The sequence below is a fragment of the Sus scrofa genome, chromosome 16 (genome assembly GCF_000003025.6).
Source record: "Sus scrofa isolate TJ Tabasco breed Duroc chromosome 16, Sscrofa11.1, whole genome shotgun sequence".
In the NCBI taxonomy this organism is placed as follows: Eukaryota; Metazoa; Chordata; class Mammalia; order Artiodactyla; family Suidae; genus Sus; species Sus scrofa.
Genome location: NC_010458.4, coordinates 56607880 through 56632219, shown reverse-complemented (window position 1 = coordinate 56632219; position 24340 = coordinate 56607880). Strand labels below are relative to the sequence as shown.

Genomic DNA, 24340 nt, shown 5'->3' with positions numbered 1-24340 from the left:
TTTAAGAGTTCAGAATTGTAGCATCCTAAGAGATACTATTTGGAATAGTAGTGCTATACTTTGGGGATCATTAAGTAATGGCCACTGTGGTTTTTCATGTCCAGGTGATGCTGGTGACTTAGGGCCGTGATGGGGATGATGGTGGTGATGGTGAAGGCCGTCACAATTGAGCATCTATTATTAGGAAATTCACATATGTCCATTTGACATTCTCACATAACCTTTCAAAGCAGGCATCTTACCTTCATTTTCTAGATGCAGAAACTGAGACCTTTCCCTCTCAGCTCTTCATCATGATGTCTCTCTCTGTTGTTTCCATTGTTTATGATATAAAAGAGGTGTTTGCACCTACTGGTCAGTTGATGGGATGTTTCCCTCCCTGAGTACATCAGGATTGTGATGCAGTTAGAGACTTTCTTAAGGCAATTGCATTGGTCTGGGAAAACTGAGTTCTCAGACAATTATACAACTGATGACTGAAAGAGACTTAACACACCAACCTAAGACTGCCCATTTTTCTGAGTTACTACTATTTTTTTCTCACTACCTCATATTTATTTTTCATCCATCACCATGCAATTTATTCCCTTTACCCATTTTGCCCCCTACCCCCCAGCCCGTTCCTCTTTGGTAACCACTACTTTATTCTCTGTGCTAACATGTTTGTTTTTATTTGGTTTTGTTTATTTTATTTGGTTTTATTTCTTTTATTTTATTTATTTATTTTTCATTTGGTGTTTGCCTGTCTTTATATATATATATATATATATATATAATGATTTTTATTTTTTTCCATTATAGCTGGTTTACAGTGCTCTGTCAATTTTCTACTATACAGTATGGGGACCCAGTTACACATACATGTGTACATTCTTTTTTCTCACATTATCATGCTCCATCATAAGTGACCATAGTCCCAGTGCTACACAGCAGAATCTCATTGCTAATCCATTCCAAAGGCCATAGTCTGCATCTGCTAACCTCAAGCATTGTTTGTTATTGTGTTTTTTTTATATTCCACATGAGTGAAATCATTATGTATTTGTCTTTCTTTGTCTGGCATTTCATTTGGCATAATACCTTCAAGACCCATCCTTGTCATAAATGGCAAGATTTTATCTTTTTGAGAGCTGAGTAGTATTCCACCTTCTTTAGTCATTCATCTTCTTTATTCATTCATTGACACTTAGGTTGTTTCCATATCTTGGCTACTGTATGTAATTTGGGGGTGAACACAGGAGATGCAGATATATTTTCAGAGTAGTGTTTTCATGTTCTTTGGATAAGTACCCAGGAGAGGAGTAGCTGAGTTTGGAACTGAAGGCAGGCCTTGAGTTCAGACAGTTCTCAGCCCCAATCTCTGCATGAACACATATTGTATGTGGAGCTACAAGTCGCTTAACCTCCTGGAGTCTTCATTTCCACATCTCCAAAACTCAGATCAGTATTTCCATGTCGCAGGATTACAAAATGAGTGATACCTTATGTAAGGAGCCTAATTCAAGCAAGGCCTGGTGCTTTGTAAGTATTCATTAAATGGGAGCTGGACTTGACAATGATTTTGACATTAGTGTTTGTCCAGAAACCTGTGGTCCAACACCCTCTACTTCCTGGGATTATTGTATGCTTTCAGCCTTCTGTGCAAAAGGAACGGGAAGAAGGTGCAAAGGGCTTTCCTTCATTAGGTTTTGAGGCTGCAGGCTCCTGGGCCTGCTTTGCTGGCTCTCTGAGCTCTGCATGGTGGGGAGGAGGAGAGGGGAGGGCCCGTCTTTCCGGTTACGGTCACTTAGCCAGTGCCTAAGGAACAGCCATCTGTTCAGCTCCTGATCTCAGGAGGCAGAGAGGAACAGGGGAGGAGAGCATAGGGGCCTGCGTGTGGGGAAGGCGGAGCTGAGGAGGCAAAGGCTTCAGTAAACTTCCACATTTCATATTGAAATTTTAGCAGGAGGTGTAACCATGCTGACTTTCGTGAATGTTAAACAGTTTGGATGGGAGAAGGGGAGGAAAGGGCATGGAATTAGACTAAATACCAATCTGACATAGACTTTTGACTTCTCATTGCTATTCAAATAAGAATATACACAAACACACAAGCCTGGACCTTGATGGCAAATATTGAGACCCGCAGGGTGCATTTTTGCCCCTCTGTGGCTTTAGTTCATGGTGCCTTCCAGCACAGAGAAATGTCTTTGCATTTCACAATTTATAAACTGTATAGACAGAGGATCCTGGGACCGCTCTCACCATTTCCTGCACAAATGGCTCCAGGGACCCCAACAGATTCTAGAAGGCAGCAACACATAGCTCTGAAGCTAGCGAGCAAAATACAATTGTGAATTTGCTTATCCTTTCTGGCTCTGGACATTAACCAGAGTTGGCTTTTTATCCCCAGACATATCAATATAACAGCACAGGGGAGCAGAAAGCAAATTGCCTTTGACCTCTTATTTACTAGTGTATTCAATTACGAGGGCACTATCCTCCACTTTTGAAGATTTTAAACCAGATTTTCCTTGGTCCACTCAGAGGTCACAGGGATAGTCTATCTCTAGATATTTTGGAGTGTATCTATGTTCAGACTTGTTCTTAAATATTCCTAAGAGGAGAGTCTGGAAATCTTCCAGTACACACACTGGTATTCATGCTATGTCCTTTAAAGCCCTATTTGGGGGTAGAGAAAACCAAGGGAATAAGCCTGGGACTCCCTCCTCCTCTCTCTTTTATGTGTGGGGTTCTGTATTGCATTTCACTTGGTGCTTTAAAGGTTTTAAAATAAACTGCTTTCATGGAGGAGTTCTAATACACAGGAAAGGAGTCTGTGAATGCACTGTTTTAGGGTGACTTAGCATTTCTGCTTTTGGTAATAGGCACATTTTGCAGGGGAGTTAAGGATAAAGGGACCATGCATTATCCATTACACATTTTTAAACATAGAAACATGACACCTACAATATTTAAGAAACAAGGAGACAACCCAATTAACATGTTATCAGAAGGAAGAAAGATACTTTACAGAAGCTTTCAGATGGAGCTTTTAAAAATACATTTTTAAACTAAAAACTCTCTCATATCATGCAAATTTTTATTGGATTTCTAAAATATCTGTAACCCAGCTCAAATTAGAAAACAAGAGTATATTATTCCTGTGTAGTGACTCTTTTCCCATACCCTGATAGACAGAATTCTTCAGACATAATTTGAAAGGGGAAAAAAGGTGTCACATTGGTCTGTGTTCAGAATTGACAGAGTCTCAGATCATGTGGACATTTGGAAAGGGCTGGCTTTCCTGGTACCACACCTCTCAGAGGTCTGCAGTGGTATCATAAGATACAAATACTCAAGCACAGTGAAACAATGCCCATGGTGTGATCAAAGACCAATGATGAGGGTAAGGCAAGTTGAAACAACTGCCAGCAGGATTAGTTGTAACAGGGAAAGTGTATCTCTCTATTGGATACACCTACTATCCACATCTGCATCATTCACACACATATTTACATATACACACAGGTACAACATGCACACACACACACACACACACACACACACACACACAATTTCAAATGGGTTGTCAGTGATTAACAAGTCAACCCCCTTAAGTAGTAGGATAATCTGAAAAGTTAATAGTGAACGGTGTTACAGCTCATAGGATTAGTTAATTAGGCAAAGGCTTGCAGGCAAGATCTCTGTAGTCTGTTCTGCTAAAGTGATGGAACCCACTTAGGCAACTGATGAAAAAAGCAGTGTGAACACTCTTCAAGGGAGAGAGTGTAGAATGTAACAGAATAAAACCTCAGCATAGCAGTAACGAGCTGGCAGAGGCATTGCCATCCAAAGATTGCCATTTTTTTTTCAGTGCCGCGAAAGGCAGAGGCTTGGGGAAAAGATTTATAATTTTGGTAACCATCTTTCCTACTGCTTCAAGGCAATTTTAATTACTTTTTAAAATCAGTCTGGAAACTTGCATTTCCCGCATGAAATGTTGACCTTCACTTTCAAGGACAACTAGGCAGAGAGTGCTTGTCCATAGTAGGTAATAAATGCATTTTACTAGTTAAAGGGTGGATATTTAGCCATATTCAAATTAAGACCAATATCTTACTATTTAGAATTGTCTTAAGGAGAAAAATGTGCTGGCAAACACTCTTCTTATATTGTACCTGGCTCTTTGTAATTCTTTTCAGGGGCCACAGTAATATTTCTTTTTCCTTTGTACCCAAATCCACAAATATAGTGACCTATATTGGCCAAGGAGGGTTTCAGTTGAGTGAAGCAGACTGTCTACAAAACCAGAGGAGTGGTAAGATGGTACCACCACTACTGCTGCTACTCCTAATGATAATGATGATAATTTAGAGCTTAGGTGCCCAGTTTAAAATTGTGAGTGACATCTAAAACTAAGCATTTTTTTTCATGATGGAGTTTGAGCCCAGGTTTGCTGGATAGTTTGATTATTTTTTTAAATTAAGCTCTTTGATATAGCTACAGAATCATGTCCAATTTCAAGAAATAATACAGAGACATCTGTGGTACTTTTAGTCAGCTTCGATCTATAGCAACATCTTGCACAACTGGGGTGTGACATCACAACCAGGATTTTGACGCTGATGCAGCCAAGACATTGCCATCAGCATGGATGCCTCATGCCATACTCATTTCCTCTCACCTTCTTCCCTTCCTTACTTCTGGCAAACATTAGTCTGTTCTCATTTCTATAATTCAGTCATTTGAAGAATATTATATAAGTAGAGCATCAATATGGAATCTTTGGAATTGGCAGTTTTCACTTAGCATTATTTCCTGGAGAGTCACTCTGATTTTTGTTCATATCAGTAGTTCATTCCTTTTTATTACAGAGTGGTATGTCCTGTCATGGGGGTACCTGAGTCTTGTTTAACCGGTCACCCATTGAAGGACATCTGGGTTGTTTCCCGTTTGGGGCTAATATGAATAAACATTCAGCTATAAAGATTTGTGTACAGGTTTTTGTGTGAACACAAGTTTTTATTTCTCTGGAATAAGTGCCCAACAAGGCAATTACTGGGTTGTATGGCAGTTCACATTTAGTATTTCTAAAAACTGCTCAATTGTTTTCCAAAATGGCACTGTCATTTTATGTCTGGACCAGCAATGTGTGAGGGATCCAGTTTTTCCATATCCTTGTCAGTACTTAGCGTTGTCACTGTTTCTGTTGTTGTTATTTTTTAATTTTAGTTATTCTGACAAGTCTGTAGTTATATCTCCTTGTGATTTTAATTTGCATTTCTCTAATGGCTAATGATGTCAAACATATTTTTATGTGTTTATTTGCCATTGTTATATTCTATTTGGTGAAATGTCATTTCATGTTTTTGCCTATTTTCTAATCAGATTGGGTTTTTTTTTTTGAATTTTTGAGAAATATTTATATACTCTCTATATATGTCCTTTATCAGATGTATGGTTTGCAAATAAGTACTCTCAGTCTGTAGATGATCTTTTCAGCTTCTTTTTGGGGTCTTTTACAGAGCAGACATGTTTAATTTTGATGATACTCCATTTATTAATTTTCATTTTATGGGTTATGTGTTTAATATTGAGTCTAGAGATTTCCTCTTTTTTATTCTAAAAGTACAGTTTTTTCTAAAACTGTTCTAAAGTTTTATGTTTGATAAATATGTCAATAGACCCATTTAGGTTAATTTTTCAGTAAAACTAAGTCAATGTTGTTTTTATTTCCTTTTCTTGAACAATTCTAGCAACATTTAGTGAAAATGCTATCCTTTGAATGCCGTTTGCATTAAAAAAATTTAAAAAATCAATTGGCCATAATTTTTGAGGATATGTATTTTGGTTTTTATGTCATTCTTTAAAATTAAGCATCTTTTCCTCTATCGGTATCACCCAGTACTGATTCCTATACCAATATGAAACATCTCAAAATTGGGTATAATGACATTTCCCACTTTCTTCTTAGTTTTAAAAAATTGTTCTAGCTATTTCAGGTCCTCTATCTTTCTGCATAAATTTCAGAATAATTGCATTTATGTCTTTAAAAATATTTGCTGGAGTTTGATAAGAATTTTTTAATCTATATATCAATTTTGGGAAAATTAATACTTTTACTGTGTTAACTTTCCTAATTCATGCATACAATATGTCTCTCCATTTATTTTGATTTTTAATTTCTTTCATCAGCATTGTTTTTAGCTTACCATTTCTGTACACATTTTGATAGATTTATATCTAAATATTTCTTTGTTTGGAAATTATAAATAGCATTGTATTTTGCAGTCTGATGTGCATTGCTGGTATATTGAAATGCAATTGATTTTTATATATTTTATCTTCTATCTTATAATTTTACGAACTCACTTATGTTAGTTCTAAGTGTTTTCTTAGGACTTGTGGCATAGACACCCATGTCATTTATAAAGAGGGACAGTTTTATGTCTTCTTTCTGTTCTGAATGCATTTTATTTCCCTTTCTTGGACTAGAATTTCTAGATAGTAAGTAGAGTGAGCATCATGATAGAAGCTGACATCCTTGATTTGTTCCCATTCTTAGGAAAAAGAATTTAGTCCATCACCTTTGAGTATTATGTTAGCTGTAGATTTTATGTTGCTACTCTCTGTCAACTTGAGGAAGTTCCCTCTACTTCTATTTTTTTCCAGAGTATCTATCATAAGGAGATATAGATTTTTGCCAGATGCTTTTTCTAAGAGCATTTACATTATTGTGTGATTTTTCTTTAGCCTGTTAACGTGGTGGATTATATTGATTAATTTCTAAATATTGAGCCATCCTTGCATGCCCAGAATAAATCCTATGTGGTCAGGATGTACAATTATTTTTATATATTGTTGAATTATATTTGCTAATATGAGAATTTATACACCTATATTCATGGGAAATATTGGGTTTTAGTTCTATTTTTGATACTCTCTGTCTGGTTTTGATATTAGGGTAAGTAGATTCATAAAATTAATTGTAAATTGTTCCCTCCTGTTTTCTGGGAAAGATTTTATAGAATTGGTGTTAATTCTTCTTTAAACACTTGATAAAATTTTCCAGTGAAATTATCCAGGCCTGAAATTTTTTTTTTTTTTTTTGGTGAGTTTTAAAATTACAAGTTACATTTCCTTATCAGTCACAAAATTAGTCAAATGATCTATTTCATGTTGGGTGAGTTGTGATATTCTTGGATTTTTGAGTAATTGATTGACCTCATCCTATCTGTCAAATTGATTTTTGTGTATTTCTTTAAAGTATTCTCTAAGAATCTTGTTTATGCTATCAACGCCTCTAGAATCAAGTGTGTCTTCTTTCTTATTTCTTCACTCTTGCCAGAAGTTTATAAATTTTACTGATTTTTTTATTTTGGTTAGTTTTGTTTCCACTCCTAATATTTCCAATGGAGTCTTCTTTGTATCGTCTATTAGTTTGCTGAGATTTTCCTATTTTTTTGTTTGTTTAAATTATTATACATAATTGCTATTAAAGCATTTTATGATGGCTCTTTTAAAATTTATGTCACATAATTATTACATTTTTGTCCTCTCAGTGTTTAGATCTATTGATTCATTTTTTTAATTCATACTTTGAAGTCTTTCTAGTTATTAGTATGACAGACTTCTTTTTTCTGAAATATGGACATTTGATATGTTACGTTATGAGCCTCTATGTCTCATTTAAACCTTCGATTATAGCTGCTTTCCCCTTACACTGCTCTGTTAGATGAAGCATCCCACCTCATTACTGATAGTTTGGCCTAGAAGTTCATGTTCCCCACTCAAGTCTTTGCCAACATCCAAGGGAAGAGAGTTCCTGGTTAGGAGATGGGAGAGGGGAGGGGGCAGAAGTTCTGGTTCCCCCCTAGACCTCCACAGATGCCTCCCTCAGTGAGAATAGGAATGCATCATTACTCCGCCCCCATGACATCTTCTGACACCAACAGCCACCAAGGGGCAGAAGGACTCATTACCACTGGGACATAATGAAAGCCCTGACCCTCCACTAGCCCTCCTCCCATATCACCGGAGCAGAGGGGGGTGGACCCTTGTTACCACCCAGGGGGGGTGGAAGGCCAGCAGAGGATGGCCTCATTACTTCCTAGAAGGCATGAAAGTTCTAGCTCCCTTCTGCACCTTCTCTGAAACCACTGCTTGGGGTTCGGGTACCTTGCCGCTTCCTCAAAAGCAAGGAAATCTAGGATCCATGCTTAGTTTTTGCTGGTGAAAGTGGGAGTGGGGCTATTGCATGTTCTGTGTTGTTTGGCTAGAGGAAATGGTTACTTTCTCAATGTTTTGTCTCTTATTAGGCTGCCCCTTTCCTAGTCCTGTGGCTGGAGGAAGCAGGCTTTTGTTAGTGCTTTTGTTGTCTTTTGCTGTTTCTGTGTTGCCCAGTGTCTTTGGCTCCAAGTCGTAGATAATAGGGCAAAAGAAATTTCAGTACTCTTCCTTGGGTTCTAGAGGCACTGCCCTTATTTTCACCTTTTAGAAGCGCCTTATGGTTCTTTTAATATATGATGTACAGGGTCTTTAGCTGTACTAGTAGGATAAATAGGTAAAAATGTGCTTATTCCATTTTTTTGGAAGTGGGTGTTTCTGGACTGCCCAATTTTTCATGATAAGCTCATGACCCAGATTTTAATATAAATTCTCCTATTTTCTCTTTTTTATATTGGAAATTAATTTTTAAATAAAGGCAGGCTAAAATGTAAAAGGTCTACAGGCCAACAGTCTGTGTACTCTGTTCAGTTTCCTAAGAAATTAGCTTTCCCTAGCTAAGATTTGTCATTTTCTTACCTCATTTTATATATATATGTCTATCATATATCTAGAGGTGACATTGCTGACAAAAGTAACTACCAAGGGCATAGCCAAGAAAGGGGATTTTAGCAGGAAAAGATCACTAGGCAACCAAATTAGCCGTCAAAATGTCCAAACATTAAATTTCATGTACTTTATAAATAGGTAATAAGCTTTTAGGCTTCCACTTAGAGCATGATTTTTAAAAATATGTATAAAATAAAATCACATGCACACACACATGTAGAAAGTCAGGCCACTTCCCAAAGCATGTTGCAAATTAGAGGAGATAGGATTTCATGTGTTAGGGACACTGAAAACATTAAAAAATAAAAGCTCACAATGAAGGAGAAGAGAGGAAAATTATAAAATCCATTCAAATAGCTGATCCCCCCCCAAAAAAAAACCACTTGTGGCTTTCAGTGTTGGTGTGCACATTCTTACACACCCTCGGTAGGTGCCAAAGGTCTTCCTTAATCACTGTGTAGTTCAAGCTCTGATACTTATGATTAGAAGTTTGAGTTTCAGGGATTCATACTGTCATCGCCATCGCCACCCTCCATCTTATATGCAAATTTGTAACTACTTAGCTAAGAAAAAAATGTTTTTAATCATTCAGAGGAGAAAACACTGTATTTCTCATAGAGCCCCTTCCATGTGTTAAGGCAGTGTGATGGGAGTTTTACCACAGCATCTGTTTCAATTTTTATAAAGACTCTATGCAGTAAAGACTATTGTTTTCCATTTTCACGAATGAAGAAACTGATTTTGAAGGCCAGGAGAGATTTCACAAGGGCTCTAGCTAGTCAGTGGCCATGGTAGGGTTGGCATCCAATAATACTCCAATTGCCATGCTCTTTAGCAGCCAATACTATGGATTCCAAAATGTTGAGATCACATGTGGGGAGTTAAGGAGGGGAGGATTTGGGACATCTAGAAATTGCATTAATGATCAGACACTTGAATTGACTCTGCAGCAGCAGAAACATTCATGCCAACCTTGACTATCTCTGTCCTCCAAGAAGGTCCTGAGGTCTTGATTGGTGACTCTCAAAGATGTTTCTCGGTGTTCCTGTCGTGGCGCAATGGTTAACGAATCCGACTAGGAACCATGAGGTTGTGGGTTCGGTCCCTGGCCTTGCTCAATGGGTTAAGGATCCGGTGTTGCCGTGAGCTGTGGTGTAGGTTGCAGATGAGGCTCAGACCCGCGTTGTTCTGGCGTAGGCCAGCAGCTACAGCTCCAATTCAACCCCTGGCCTGGGAACCTCCATATGCTGTGGGAGTGGCCCTAGAAAGGCAAAAAGAAAAAAAAGATGCTTCTCAACATCCTGAGTCAGCAATTGTAGGCTCCAGGAAACTGAGAATCTGTTTTTCTTTTTTAGTTTTTTTAAAGAAGTGACTGTAGCAACAACGTCACTGTGGCTGATATCCTCAGCAGGGTGATCCTCCTTTTCATTGCCAATTGTCAAACAAAGTCAACCACGATTACAGGCAGTGTTTGATAAGTACAGAGATAGTCCTAATGAGGAGGGTTCTTGGGATCCAGAAGGACCTCTTGGTATGAAAAGACAAGGAAGGGATGACGAAGCTTCTTTTGTTTTGAGGCAGATACCATACACCTTGCTGTGTATCCAGGCTAATCTTTGCTGTACCTAGGCATCCCATTGCAGCATGGTAAATAACCAAAGAAGACTAGAGGGGTTCAAAGCTGCAGGTCTGTTCCCCAAATATTTCCTGAAACATGGAAAAGGCAGTGAGCAGGGCTAGCCTGGAGAAAAACCATACTGGTTCTATATTGTATTTGCCATTTTGTTTAAAATTTGTATTTTTCCATTCTGTCCAGGCCCTGGCCCTGTGGCTAGTCCATGCCTTTTCACATGGCCCATGAAATCAATAAGAGCCTATCATTTGGAACTTGGAGGCATCTAAGCATTTTGGTCATATTTGCTAGGCCAAAGACTATTGTTTTCTGAGTGATGTTTGTCTACGTTTCCAGGTTTGGGGTGTCAAATGATAGACTGTGGGGCTCGCTCTTTGCCAGATCATATGTTGGAGAGGTTTTTTTTTTTCCCCATCAGTTTACTTATTGTGTTCAGTGTTCATCCCCATTTTTCTTTTCCATGGTGGCTCTTACAGCCATGAAAAGGACAGCATGGGCAGGCTTAGGCTAATGTTTATGTGGTTGTGCCAATTAGACCTCTTGTGCACAAGATCTCCTGTTGGTAGGTGACTAGGGAAAAGAAGTGACCAAATGTGTCCAAAATACGTATCTGCAGAGAAGAAAAAGCTGATTAAGAGTTTGCTGAATTAGTTGAATTTGAACAGAGGAAACAAATCAGACTAGTATCCATGAGGATGCAGATTCAATCCCTGGACTCGCTCAGTTCAGTGAGTCAGGCATTTTGTGTTGCCGTGAGCTGTGGTGTAGGCTGAAGATGCGACTCAGATCTTGCATTGTTGTGCCATGGTGTAGGCCAGCAGCTATAGCTCCAATTTGACCTGCTATCCTTAGATGCTGCAGGTGCAGCCCTAAAAAAAAAAAAAAAAAAAAAAAAAAAAAAGACAGTTTTTTGAAGACTCATTAAAAATTAAGAGGAAGACTGTTTGCATATTAAGAATGCCTTATATTATAATTGTCCAGACCCAGCCAGACAATTTTATTAGTTGAATGTGACCTGGTACCATTACAAAGCATCAAGGGCATATATTTATGCCTCATACACCTTTCTTTTATTTTTATTGATTTAATTTTGATATTGCTTTTTTTTCCCTCCATCCCTTCTATAGCAAAAAGAGAATGTAATTAAACCTGGATCAAATCAGTTTTGCTTTGAACCGCTTCATAGTAAGATCTTGCATTAGAGTGACAGACTTATCGTGTCATCTTCGCACATATAGAAAATCAAAAGATGAGTTATTTTGCTATTACTTTCTTCCCCAAATCTATTCAATTAAACAGCAAGAGAATTAATTTACTGTATCGGGTTCTTCTATTTAAGCTGATGGTTTAAGTATATATTAAGCATTTGCAGAAGAGATACGCAGGGCTGACCAAATTTGCTTTTTTGTTTTTTATCTGAGTCAGAGCATGAGTCAGAACTGAAAGCAGCTTTTCTTATAATCACAATCTGTGTTTTGTTGTTGTTGTTGTTGTTTTCTGTGATGTTTTTAGGTGGCCAAGTGACAAGAACCCAAACTCAGACCTGACTTTTCTGAAAGCCTCGGCCTTCTGCCAGACCTGGGATAATGGATGTCAAAGACCGGCGACACCGCTCTCTGACCAGGGGGCGGTGTGGCAAAGAGTGCCGCTACACCAGCTCTTCCCTGGACAGTGAGGACTGCCGCGTGCCCACGCAGAAGTCCTACAGCTCCAGCGAGACTCTGAAGGCCTATGACCACGACAGCAGGATGCATTATGGAAACCGGGTCACGGACCTCGTGCACCGGGAGTCAGATGAGTTTCCAAGACAAGGTATGTAGAGCTGACCGCACTGCGTCGGTCCCAGCTGTCTTACACTCTTGCACGTCGATGACTGAGGTTGGTGGAAAGTGGGGCACAGCCCACCATTATCAGCTCCCCTTTAAAGGTCAGTTGAAGAGAACAAGCTTCTTATCAGCTGGTATCAAACTTCTGTAGGTCATGTAGAAGAGCCTCTTTCGTCATGGATTCTAAATTCTTTGATCACGTGGTGGTTTTCTTAAATGTAGCAGACAGCAGACCCTTGGCTCCATGAGGGGTGGCCTTGAGACCGCATGGACCCCTGTCCTGTAAAACGTAGAATTATCTGTGGTTTTTAAACTCTTAACCTTGAAGCCCACACACAGGCCTCCAAGACTTCTGATTTCTCCTGTTTCTCACATGGGGTTTCTTGGTTGTATTCTCTTTGAACAAACGGTGTAATGATAAAAACATATTTTAATCTCCCTTCCTCACTCCCCTATAATTAAATTCCCCCTTCAAAATATGGGATATTAATCACGAGTTATGTGTTGTCTTTTTATATTTTGGAGCACCGGTGAATGTGTTGTTACCCAACTCCACTGATATAATTTCCCTACCTACTTTTACCTAAGTGTAATTTTCTTGTTGTAATTTGATTTCTTTGGGGAGGAGAGTATTTTCTTCCCAAGAACTAACAGTTGGCATTCCCTTCATAGTCAGTATCCATGAGGGGTTTTGTTTTTACTTGTTATAAGTTGCTTTATGAGTTGCTGTAAATGGATGGGCATGTAGGCTCAAGCACCAACAGTGCTAAGAGTGACTAAAGTGACTCCCTGGTTTCATGTCTTGTGCTTTGTGTACTAGCCTCACCTTGTGGAGATTCACATAAGGACTTTGCGAAATTACAGGTGGATGCACAAAAATACAGTGAATGTATCAGAAAGGGTCACTCTGCCAGTGCCAAATGTCAAGGCCCTGCCTGCTGGGTTATTGCGTCATGTGTTTATGACACTGATTCTTTAGTTCTGGTTCTCTGTGCCTGTCAGGAAATGTTGTTGCAGCTAATTTAATTCCTTCTGAGATGCCTTAGTTTGCCTCTTTGTCCTAACATCCTGCTATAACTAAATATTATAAACCAGTGTCTTATGAAAAACAGAAATTTATTTTGTATAGTTCTGGAAGCTGGGAAGTCCAAGGTCAAGGCACTAGTGAATTTGATGTCTGGTGAGAGTGCTCTTTCTGGGCCGTGGACATCTTTCTGGGCATCTTTTCCTGTATCCTGGTGTAACTGAAGAGGGCAGAGAAGCCTCTGGTGCCTCTTTATGAGGCCATTAAACCCATTCGTGAAGGCCCCTCCCCCATAACTTATTTACCTTCCCAAAGCCCCACCTCCAAATATCACTAGGGATTAGGTTTCATATAAAATTTTGGAGGATCACAAACATTTAGTCTAGAGCAACTTGGAATTCCATTCATTCCATTCTTGGTTTCTTAGCTTCCTTAAGTTACTTTACTTTTCTTTATTTCTTAGAAAGCACTGAGTGTATGTAATACATACATGTATGTTAATGCAAGTCCCTGAGCCCAATGCACAGAGGGGCTAAATGAACCAAAACATTGGAGTTTGAAACAGAGAAAAGTTTATTGCAGGGCCGTGCAAGGAAATGGGTGGCTTATGCCCCTCAGATAGCCCCCAATATCCTAAATTCTCTGAACCAAAATTGCAAAGCCTTTTTAAAGGCACAGTGAGGGAGGCATGTGGTTAGCTGTTGCTAACTTCTTGGTGCAGAAATCCTTTGTTCTTGTAGTTGTCCACAGCTATCAGATCCTGGTGTTCTTATGACCCCCCCCCCCTGCAAGATACATATTATACTTTAAAGAAGAGCTAAAGCCCAGAATATCAGGGAGGGGCCTGCCCCAGAAAGACTGCATAGGGTTCGCTCAGTTACATATATATCCTATAATCCCATAGTGGTTCCAAAAAAAAGTTCTCAAATGCTTCTCATTTAGCCTAGCTCCGGCTTTTATATTTAACAGAGTAGTCAACAAAATCAGCATGGAAAACAGTTAAAATTTTATTTCCATTGCACTTGCAGACCCTTGCAGAATATAATTTTTATTTAATCTTCCCTCTTATTTTCTGAGTTTAACTTCATGTAAATGAAGCAGCAAAGAGGGGGAGGGTTGCTTGGAAATTGTCCTGCCTCAAATGTCTTTGATCTGTGAGTAACTTCAACAAGTGTTTGACTTTAAGTTCTCGCCTGACCCTGAGTGCATGCAGTGGGAATTGGCAAAAAAATTATGAGGAATCACAACTTAATTGGTTATAAGGGAGTGCCTAAGTTTTCAATATGAAAAATGAGGACACCTACCTTTTATTTCCAAGAGCATCTCTAATACAAGACTCAAATATTTTGAAAGGTGAGTCATGTTCAACATGGTTGAAAGCCTTTCATTTTCTGCTGTATTTTTGGTTTCAGTTGTGATATGACTGCATCATACACTTTTGTTTCTAGTGATTCTATGCTGAAATGTAGACTCTCCTTAGGTCTCATTAAAGGTACGTCCTGGCTTCTGGAACGTTGTGCACTGAGCCATAGATCCTAGGTTATTGTTGAATTGTGGATTTGCCTGTCACCCTTTCCCTTACTAATATTTACATAAAACAAAACCAAGTGCTTGGGCTTTTATTTTCAAATATACCTTTATTCTTCCTGTTTAATCTTGTTCCTCTCCATTGATAATAATGGAAGTTGCTTGGCCATATCAAACTCATAGCTTTGCAATTAACAATTCACACATGCCTGGTGTTGTTATTGAGCCCATATTTGTTTGTGTAATGTGTTTGCATGAATTAAAAACTGTGCAGGCCAAAAGTAGAAATGAAAAGGCATTGGAAGTATTTGCATATGCAAGTGCAATTCCTTCTGAAGACATCTATGAATTTATGCATGAAAATGTAGTCAGTCTGAGTGGATCTACTTTGATGGGTTCTAAAATTGAACTCTGCAGGAAGTAAATAAGCACATATTTAAAGAGAGGAGGAACAGGAGATACAATCTGGCAAGCAGCTCTTTCAGCGTGAAAACTTAGCCACTCCAGAGAGGGTTAAAACAAATTTTACACTCAGTAATAACAATATTTTTTTAAATGTCATGCATTTCCCATTTTATTTTCTTATTCATGAAATCAAAGAGGAGGATCATCTCGGTACTTATTAGCCTAGAGGTACATTAGCAAGGATCAGAGCAGGATCATCTCCTGTGGTATTCTTACTTAAAACCCAAGACACTGATCAGAAAACAAACACGCTTCTCTCATACAAGCAAGTTTGGCAAACAGTTGGATGACTCTGCAGATGCTCTGAGGGGGAAAGAGGGGGACAAGAATTGCCAGCCAGTAGAAGTGATTTGGGGCCAGGGTCAGACCTTGTCCAGTTTCCCCAGCTGGCCAGAAGCCAGTATCAAATGTGAGAACCTGCCAGGTCCCAGCAGGAAAGGTGGGCCACATGTTCCCCTGAGAAGCTTAAGGACACTCTTGTCATATTAAAACTCCTTTACTTGCTTTCAGCACAGAATCCCGCTCTGCCTTCTTCTGGAGTGAACCTCTCTTCTAAGAAGAGACAATGCAAATTACCTGTCTGGCCTCTATTATATGGGATATTCCTGGTGTGACGATAGAACATTACTGACCTTAGGTCTGTGGCCATTGGAGTAATGAGTAATTAGTAAATGACTAATCCTGTGCTAAATAGCATCCCAGTGGGCTGAGAGTTAATGCACCTGACAAAAGTGACCAGTGGTCTGATCCCTGGTCAGACCTAGTCTTGGCTAAATCTGTGAAATAGATGTCACTTTGAATAATGCAGGTCAGCCAAGGTCCCAGGCAGGATGTACCAGCTTGTTCTTTTGGACCTTGAAGTTGGGGTGTAGAAGAAGTGTGGTATATAAGACATCCTCCCATGGTTAGGGGGCCTAAAATTAGCTTGAACTCTGCTTTTGCATATTTATGTGCTTAGGACTTTGGTCTAATTTTGTGCTTCACCAGGCTTATTAGACAGTTTTCAGATGTATTAAACAAAAATAATAATAAAAGAATAATGGCTAACAGTTATTGAGTCTCTCTACATGTCAGATGCCTAAGCATTTTACTGGTAGTAATTCAGTGAATATTCACAGAAATGGTTGTAAGGTGGGTACTATTATTATTAATGCCTTTTTTATGGACTAGGAAACCAAGGCACAGGAATGGTAAAGAAGTTATCCAAGGTCACAAACGTAGGAAGAAGTAGATATGTTTCATATCCAGGGAGTTGGATTCAAGAGTTGTGTTTTAAACCTGTGTTTGAGCATTTCTCAAATAAGTAAACCAATGAAAAGAAGCCCTTGAACCACAATCAAAGGCTGTTAAATTCAATGTATAAACCTCTCAGGTGTCAACACCTTTAAACCTCTCTCGTATAGGAACTGCAGTCACTAACATTGATGGAATATACAATGAGCACCACCCCCCAGCACCGCTGAACTAGACTCCTGTTCTCATCCCCTCACAGTGTACAACTACCCTCAAACTTCACAGAAACCTTCCTTCCTCCAGTGTTTCTCCACTACCCACCCCTATAAGAAGTTCAGAATATGTGCCAGTGTCGGAATATGTGCCAGGTTGTCAGCACTGATCCTCGGCCCTCCTCTAGAGTCATCACCTTTTTGCACAAACTTGTCACCTGGAACACTAGACAAGAGAGAGGGGTCACTGTCTAAATGCTCTTGCTCAGGTAAGCAGAACAGACTGGTTTCTGAGCTAGTTAAGGCCCAATGGGCCAGAGGGTTCAGCTAGGTTGCTCATCCCTCAAACAGCCTTTCTCTTCTGTTAGCAGTGCAAGTCTCTTGAGAGGGGGCCAATATTGAATTCTTTCTCTGGACCTCAGTCTGTCTCTTTAGGTCAAGGTTGAAGAAAGAATTGGAGGAAGATTGGATTTTTGAAAGGTTGCTAGCCTCAGTTCTGTGCCTCAGATCTAGCACAGAAATAACTTTCACGAACCTGTTGATGCCCTTTAAAAGTACATAAACATACACAAACAGTTTGAGGCTAGGTTTGATTTGAGTATTTTATAAACCAATTCGTATTCTTGTGATCTTTAAAATAATTGGGACAATGCGTTTTTGCTCTGTGTTATGTGGTATAGCATAAGTTGAACCTATGCTAATGAGCTTAAAACTCATGATCCATCAGTAAACTCAAATGTTACCTGTATCGATTGAATTAATGTATACAATAATTGTTGACGTGCTTGGGAACCCTGTGAGCATTTTTGTTTACACCATTGTCTTAAAATAATTCATTTTCCATTGTACCCAAAGAAGCAGTTAGGTTCTGTTTTGAAAACCCGAGCCTTTTAATTTACCTACAAAAAAAGGACAACTTTTAGGAAAGTTCAAGAGTTTATTGTGGTTGGTCAATATTTGGAAGGCTGAAAAGAACCTTGGGAAGATTGCTTTCAATTTATTCTTCTAGCCCTAGGCTAGACTTCTTTTCATATCTCAACGGAGAATAATGTTTTGCTTCATAGTCTTTGGTTGTGTTGTTGCTTAAAAAGAAAGTTAGAAAAAGAGAATCTACAACATTTCAATGCAAGATAATACATTATCTTCTTGCTGGTTTACTTGAGTGCGTGTTGCTTCATCATAAAAGGCATATGGGAGAGCAGTTACCAATGCAGACCCAGAGGTAAACTCTGTGTATAGTTCAGTAGGGATGTTTGAGCAGGGCAACTTTGATTACATTCCAGAACATAGTCTGTTTCAGTCTTACTTTCTCCTCCTGTAAACATTCCTGCTAACATGGCTCTTGGGTTCCTTTCTTACAATTATGCATTTATCATGCTATGGATATTGACTTTCTTTTAATAAGTGCTGAATAAGTGCTAGCAAGTCATAATCACTGCCATTTTAATCCTGTTGCCAGCAAAAGTGGTGATATTCTGCTCTCTAACCCTCACAATATTGTGTACAATAGACATCTCCTTTCTCTCTGCCCTTTGGATTTGTTCTCTATGACTTGCAAAAATTCTGACATCTTCAAAGCCAGAATTTCTCTTCCAGTTGTTGATGGTGTGCATTTGACTCCCTATGTACCATGCCTTTTGCTCCCAAAGATGAACACAACTCACATTATTTCCCTATTTTTAGAAAGGAATGAAAGATACCATCTAACAACTGTCAGCTGATGCCAACACACTGTAAAAGAGTTGCTAGTCAGACAATTTTACAAGGGAAAATATTGGAAAAATGCTCTAAGATAGTGTCACTGGATATAGTTTTTTAAAAGATGTGCATTTTATGGCATATAAATGACATGCAAATCTTGGGAAAGGATTTAAACTAACAGAAGATTTTTATCTATTTAAACTTTGGAAGAAAATGAATCCATTCTCCTTACTCTACATGTAATAATTTGGAGTCCTTGTCTCTTGGAGAGTTGAGCTTATCTGGATTTTCATTGTTGATATTGACTGCCCTTCTAGGATTACAACCTTCTGTTGCCCAGTTATTATTCTTTAAGTAATTATCTATTGTCAAGTCTGCATTCACCTTTAAACCTTTCTTTTTTTAGGTTTTATTGAGGTAGAGTTGATTTACAAAGTTGAGATCATTTCTTCTGAAGTGATCAGCTATGCATATACACACATCCATTCTTTTTCAGATTCTTTTCCCATGTCGACAATCACAGAACACTGGGTAGAATTCCTTGTGCTCTACAGCAAGTCCCCATTGGCCAGTCATTCCATATACCACAGTGTGCATTTGCCAGTCTAATTTTCTTTGCATTGCCATCCTTCTGCTCTTTTTCCAGGGTAATTCTCCACTTCACCTGAGCCCTCCTGTCTTTCTCCACTGTGGCACTTCCTTTAGAACAGTCATGTTTGTTTAATATCCTTTTTCACCATTTCTGTTTCACAAGACTTTCAATTACAGGTAAAATTAAGATAATGTCCCAACTGAAATCATCTTCCGCAAAAATCTGATGGTTTGCCTTGTGTCACTGGAAAATCTGGCACTACCTCCGGCCTCATATTTATCATCTCTTACTTCTCATTCTCCTTCCCTGGCTTTCCTATAGAGAGAGATCAGTTTGAAGATGTCTGTTGATAACCCTACTCTCGTATTTTCTTCCCTTGGTAACCTCATCGGAAGTGGTTTTCTTTTTCAACCACCAGCAGAACATTCCAAATGAAGATTTAGACACATGCTGAGCCTCTGTCTATTACTCCAACCTCAGTTGGCCATGTCTTGGGCTTAGGCTGCCATATACCTGGAGTTAGCTTATGGTGAGTATTCCCCAAGCCTGATGGAATGAACACCATATAGAAAAACAATATTCTAATATCAGATGTAGGTACGGAATTGACCGGCCTGTTAATTCATGCCCCCGATACTAGTGACTCTCAAGACTGAGACAAATGTGATCTTTCCAAGCTCCATTTCTGCTTTCCCAACTGTCCTTGGAATATTTTTCCTTAGAAAATCAAGTAACAAACTTAATTGTCTTTTCCTCAAAATCTGCTTTCACGTCCCAGTTTTGGGGAATGGTATCACAACTTCTGCTTTTTAGGTAGTGTTTCAAGACTCCTTTTTTTTTCTTGATTTTTTGAAATTTATGTTCACCAATCATAACCATTATTCTTCTAATTTATTTTTTCCAAGTTTCTCATCCCATCGGATGCTTCTGAAATTTTAACATTATTCAACTGATTCACCATTTAAATTGATTTTTTTCCTGTAATCTTTCCCTGGGCATTTTTTTTTCTTTTGTATCACAGATAGTCTTGGGTTTCTAAAACACTGACTTATTTTTGCCTCTTCACTCATTTTGAAAATATTTGGGGTACCCATGGGGCAACTGTGTGAAGTTATGGCACTCAGTGATGAAAAAGACTAATATGGTAACTAGCTTCACAAAACTTGGCAATCCTAATGAAAAAAGATATAATAGACGTATAAGTAGGTATATTATGATAAACGTCACAAAAAGGGAAAATACTGGAGAGCTCTAAAGAGGTCTCTAACCCAGAATTGTATACCAGAGAATCTCAGAAGTTGTCACATTCTTTCATACACTTGAAGGATGAGGAGGATTTTGGTGGTCACAGAGGCAAACGAGTGCTCAGGCAAAAGACATAACATGTGCAAAGGTCCAGAGGTGGAAACACTGAGTTGTTCCAAGGATCTAGAAGAAGTTCAGGTTAGTCGACTGTGGCACTGGGACAGATGAGCTGGAGTGGGAGAGAGATTTGGCTCCTGGAGGCATTTCAGAGAAATGATGCTTGTTTCATTTAACGAAGAATGTTACAAGGAGACAAGATGGTCAGTGAGGTGGGGTAGCAGGCTGTGTTTTATGAAGGCTGTGTTTTATTGGGGCAAGGGAGCCTAGCAGCCTAAACTGGGGTAGTGGAGACTATTTGAGAAATGTTGTTGAATAACAAAGATGATTGACTTTTTAGGACCCTATGAAAGTGGAAGCAGGCATAATATTTTGTGTCTCTTGAGTACTGACTGCTTTCTTCTCCTGCCAAGAGAATACTGTCTCACTGATGCTAAGATTACTTAAAGAGCCAGGAAAGGCCAATGCTTGTAAATAACCCCTTAAATAGAAATGCCTAGATTGTTGGTTCACATTCCCAAGTGTAAAAATATGGTGTTTTAAAATGTAGATATTTTTGTCAACCTTGTTAGGCCTGTCTATGAAGAGTAGCCCCAGCCACAGAACATGTCATAAGAATCTAGGACAAGAAAATACAGGAAAAGGATTGCTCCCTCTGTTGCTCCTCTGTGTAACCACTATACATTGTTCCTTTTCTATTATTAGCTAAATGAGTCGGGAACTCATACGAGATGTGAGTATGTGTATAAGTTTTTTTTTTTTCTTCTGCCAATTGTAACTTCACTAGCAAAGCAGAGGGTGTTAAGAATATAGAATCAATACCTTCTGGCAACTGATGAGACAAACAAGGTATGGGAGGAAGGAAGAATCAAGGGCTTCCTGAAGTTTCTGGTTACGGCATCTGACTAGACGTTAGTGCTCACCTCCAGGGCTTGGGACAGAGGATGGGTTGGTTTAAGGGTTATATGATATGATATGTGACTGTAGGCAGGCCTTTTGAGTTTGAGGTGCCCTTAGGCCGTGCATGTGTAGATGTCTAAGAGGCAGCTGAATGTACAGCCCTGCAGTTCTGCCAAGACACTTGAGCTGGATAGAGATTTAAGAGTTGACAGCTAATAATGTCATGGGACTTGATGTGATCAGCTGGGAAAAGGTACAAGGAGTGGAAATAAGGGGCTCCCAGGAGGACATGGATAATCAATGGACAGAAAGAAGATCCTGCCAAGAGAATGGAAAAAACTTAATTTCTTTGAGATGCTCTGCTCATTCCATATAAACTTGACTTAGCATTCATTCCAAGTATGAATAAATGAAATGGGACTAGTTTTATGTCCCATTCCACTACTCAGAGCTGGCTTCCTTTTTATTCCCTAAAATAGAGGTCACAGAGTCAGTGTACACAGGCCAAGCATGGCCTGGAGGTATGTTTTATTTGGCCTATAGGTTGATTTAGGCATTTGAACTGTGTGCCTCTAGCCAATCCTTTCACATTCGTGTTGGCCACAGGCCTCATTGCTGCCTTTTGTCTCAATACCCATCCTCCTCTTCAGTCACTTATTTTACTCGCCAGGGTTAGGGTTAGGGTTAGGGTTAGGGTTAGGGTTAGGGTTAGGGTTAGGGTTAGGGTTAGGGCTATTAACACCTGAAGGCTGGTTTTTTTTTTTTTTTTTTTTTTTTCTGCCAATTGGTAGCTTGACTAGCCATCATAAACCTTCCTGTCTCCTCATAGAACACCTGCCTGCCTTTTCCAAATCCCTTCATCTCACGAGGCTTAACCTACTGATCACCTCTGTGGAGGAAGCTCAGGCCCTGGAATTCCATCGGCCCTGCTTGCCTGTGATTATTGTCATTATCCTTCTTTTGAGGGACTCAGCATTCCCAGCACATGGACTCTGTGACTCCTGCAAATAGGGAGACAAACAAAGTGCTCAGCAGTTTTCTGTTCTGACTCACAGAGGCAGCGACAAGAGAATTTATTTTTATTAGTGGCTTGTTTCCTGTTCTAATGAGAAGGACTGAGCTCTCAGACTCAGAAAAGGACTCTAAGTGGGGGCGGGGGGGGGAGTCATGTAACTGTCCAGCAGGAGGATCTCAAATCTCATGTGGTAAAATGCCAACTTGCAAAGGTCTTCTGCAACACCCTTTGAGGCACACATGTGGAATTCCACTACCATTTGCTTTGGCTGTGAATGGGCAAGCCAGAGATACTAGTAGCTTTTCTAGACTGGTGCCACGTACTGCAGCCCTGTCTCTTTGGGGACCTACTACATCATATGTGTAGGAAGCCTTTGGTGCAAAGTGATCCGTGACAAGACACAATTCTGATCAGATGCTTTAGCAGAATGGTGCTGTGAGAGATGGAGTGATGTCTGTCTCACTGTGTTTGGGAGGAATGGTGCCCCGCCCGCTGATGAATCATCGTGCTGATATTATCAAAGGAGGCATTACATTTTCAGTGTCATGTGGTAGGTTTATAATTTAATTTTCAGCTCTGGCAATTCCAGAAGTGTCCCTAGGGACGTATGAAGAGGAGGGGGCTGGTGTCTACTCAACATGAATCATGTTCACTTCTTGAGCACCTTGATTGGCATGCATCTCTCACAAGCCCTCCCTTTCTGCTGCAGCCCAGCTCCGTCCTACCACCAGGTTCCTCAGTATTCCTCCTGCATGGACTGCTTTCCTTTCCACACAACCTCCAGTCAGATGAACTTTAGTAATAAATCTCTGTTGGGAGCCATCCGAGCAAACACCGAGTGTGCGCAGAGATATTAAAAATATGTGCAACAGACTCATTGAAGAATGTTCAACAGCCTTTTATAATATTTGGACTATTTTACCAAAGTTACTATGTGAATTATCTTTAATGCATTTTCTCCAAGAGAGATATTCTGGGAGATGAAAAATAAATAAATTTTTAAAAATCACAGAGAAAAGTCAGATGGGCTCCGTTACATGCTCGGCTGGATCTGTTTTCCTCCTATCTTTTCCAGGTCTTTTTCTTTGGCCAGAACCACAAAATGAGGAGCTTCTCTTTGTTCACCCTGATTTCTGAATAGTAGGCACCGGGCAGTTGCTGTCCCGGTGGGATGCATTTCATTTTAAAAATAGTTTGAAGCACTTCCTTTTAAATTCCCCCTTGTCCACTGCCACCTTAACTGTATAACAGGTGCTTCTCAGGCTGTCCTTGTAGAGTTCAGGTCCTCTCCACATATGGGGAATTAAAGCACTCAATTTATTTGCAGCACTTTGAACCAAAATGCTGAATTTATTTAGAGAGTAATTCCAATGGATTAAATTTGTTTCTATGGATCTATTTGCTGCAGCTGGGACATTGATAGAAGAGAAAAATGTGACTTTACTGTCCTTTCAAAAAAGTCCAGTCAACTGAAAGATAAATATCCGTATCCCCCTGCAATCCCTCTCAAAATGACTACAGATTCAGGTGACACTGTCAACTGTGAAAAGGTTCTCGTCCACCTGGCAGCCCCAGGTTCAACTTTTCCTTAGTTCACAGTGACAATCCAGTTAATGCTCATACTCTGACCCCCATTTGTATTTGTTGCAAAGGCTAAGACTAGAGATGACCCATTTAACACTTTCTGCTTCACAAACTCAGACTGAACGGCAGGGAGGCTACAGCAAAGTGCTGAGCTATCGTAGCTGAGCAGTGAGGGGACAGCAATTGGGGCCACCACCTCATGCCATTTCTATTTCTGGACCAGTGGTTAATTCATTAGAGTCTTCTGAGGAGTTTTGAAAATCCCCTATGCCCAAACTGATTGAATTAGAACTTGGTGAGTTGGTGGGGCGGGTTTGGGTGAGGTGTGAAGTTGGATTTAGGCATCAGTCTGTCCGTCCGTCCTTCCTTCCTTCCTTCCTTCCTTCCTTCCTTCTTTCTTTCCTTCTTTACTTATTCCTTCCTTCCTTTCCTTCTTTCCTTCTTTCTTT

At 39.5% G+C, this 24340-nt stretch overlaps 1 protein-coding gene across 1 annotated transcript in view; it reads left to right on the top strand.

Annotated features, from left to right (window-relative positions):
- TENM2 (teneurin transmembrane protein 2) overlaps positions 1–24340 on the top strand; it is a 3459878-nt gene that overhangs the window by 2451931 nt on the left and 983607 nt on the right. Inside the window, 1 exon segment of the mRNA XM_021076712.1 lies at positions 11963–12262. Within this exon segment, the coding sequence (XP_020932371.1) occupies positions 12037–12262 (226 nt within the window). The 5' untranslated portion in view covers positions 11963–12036.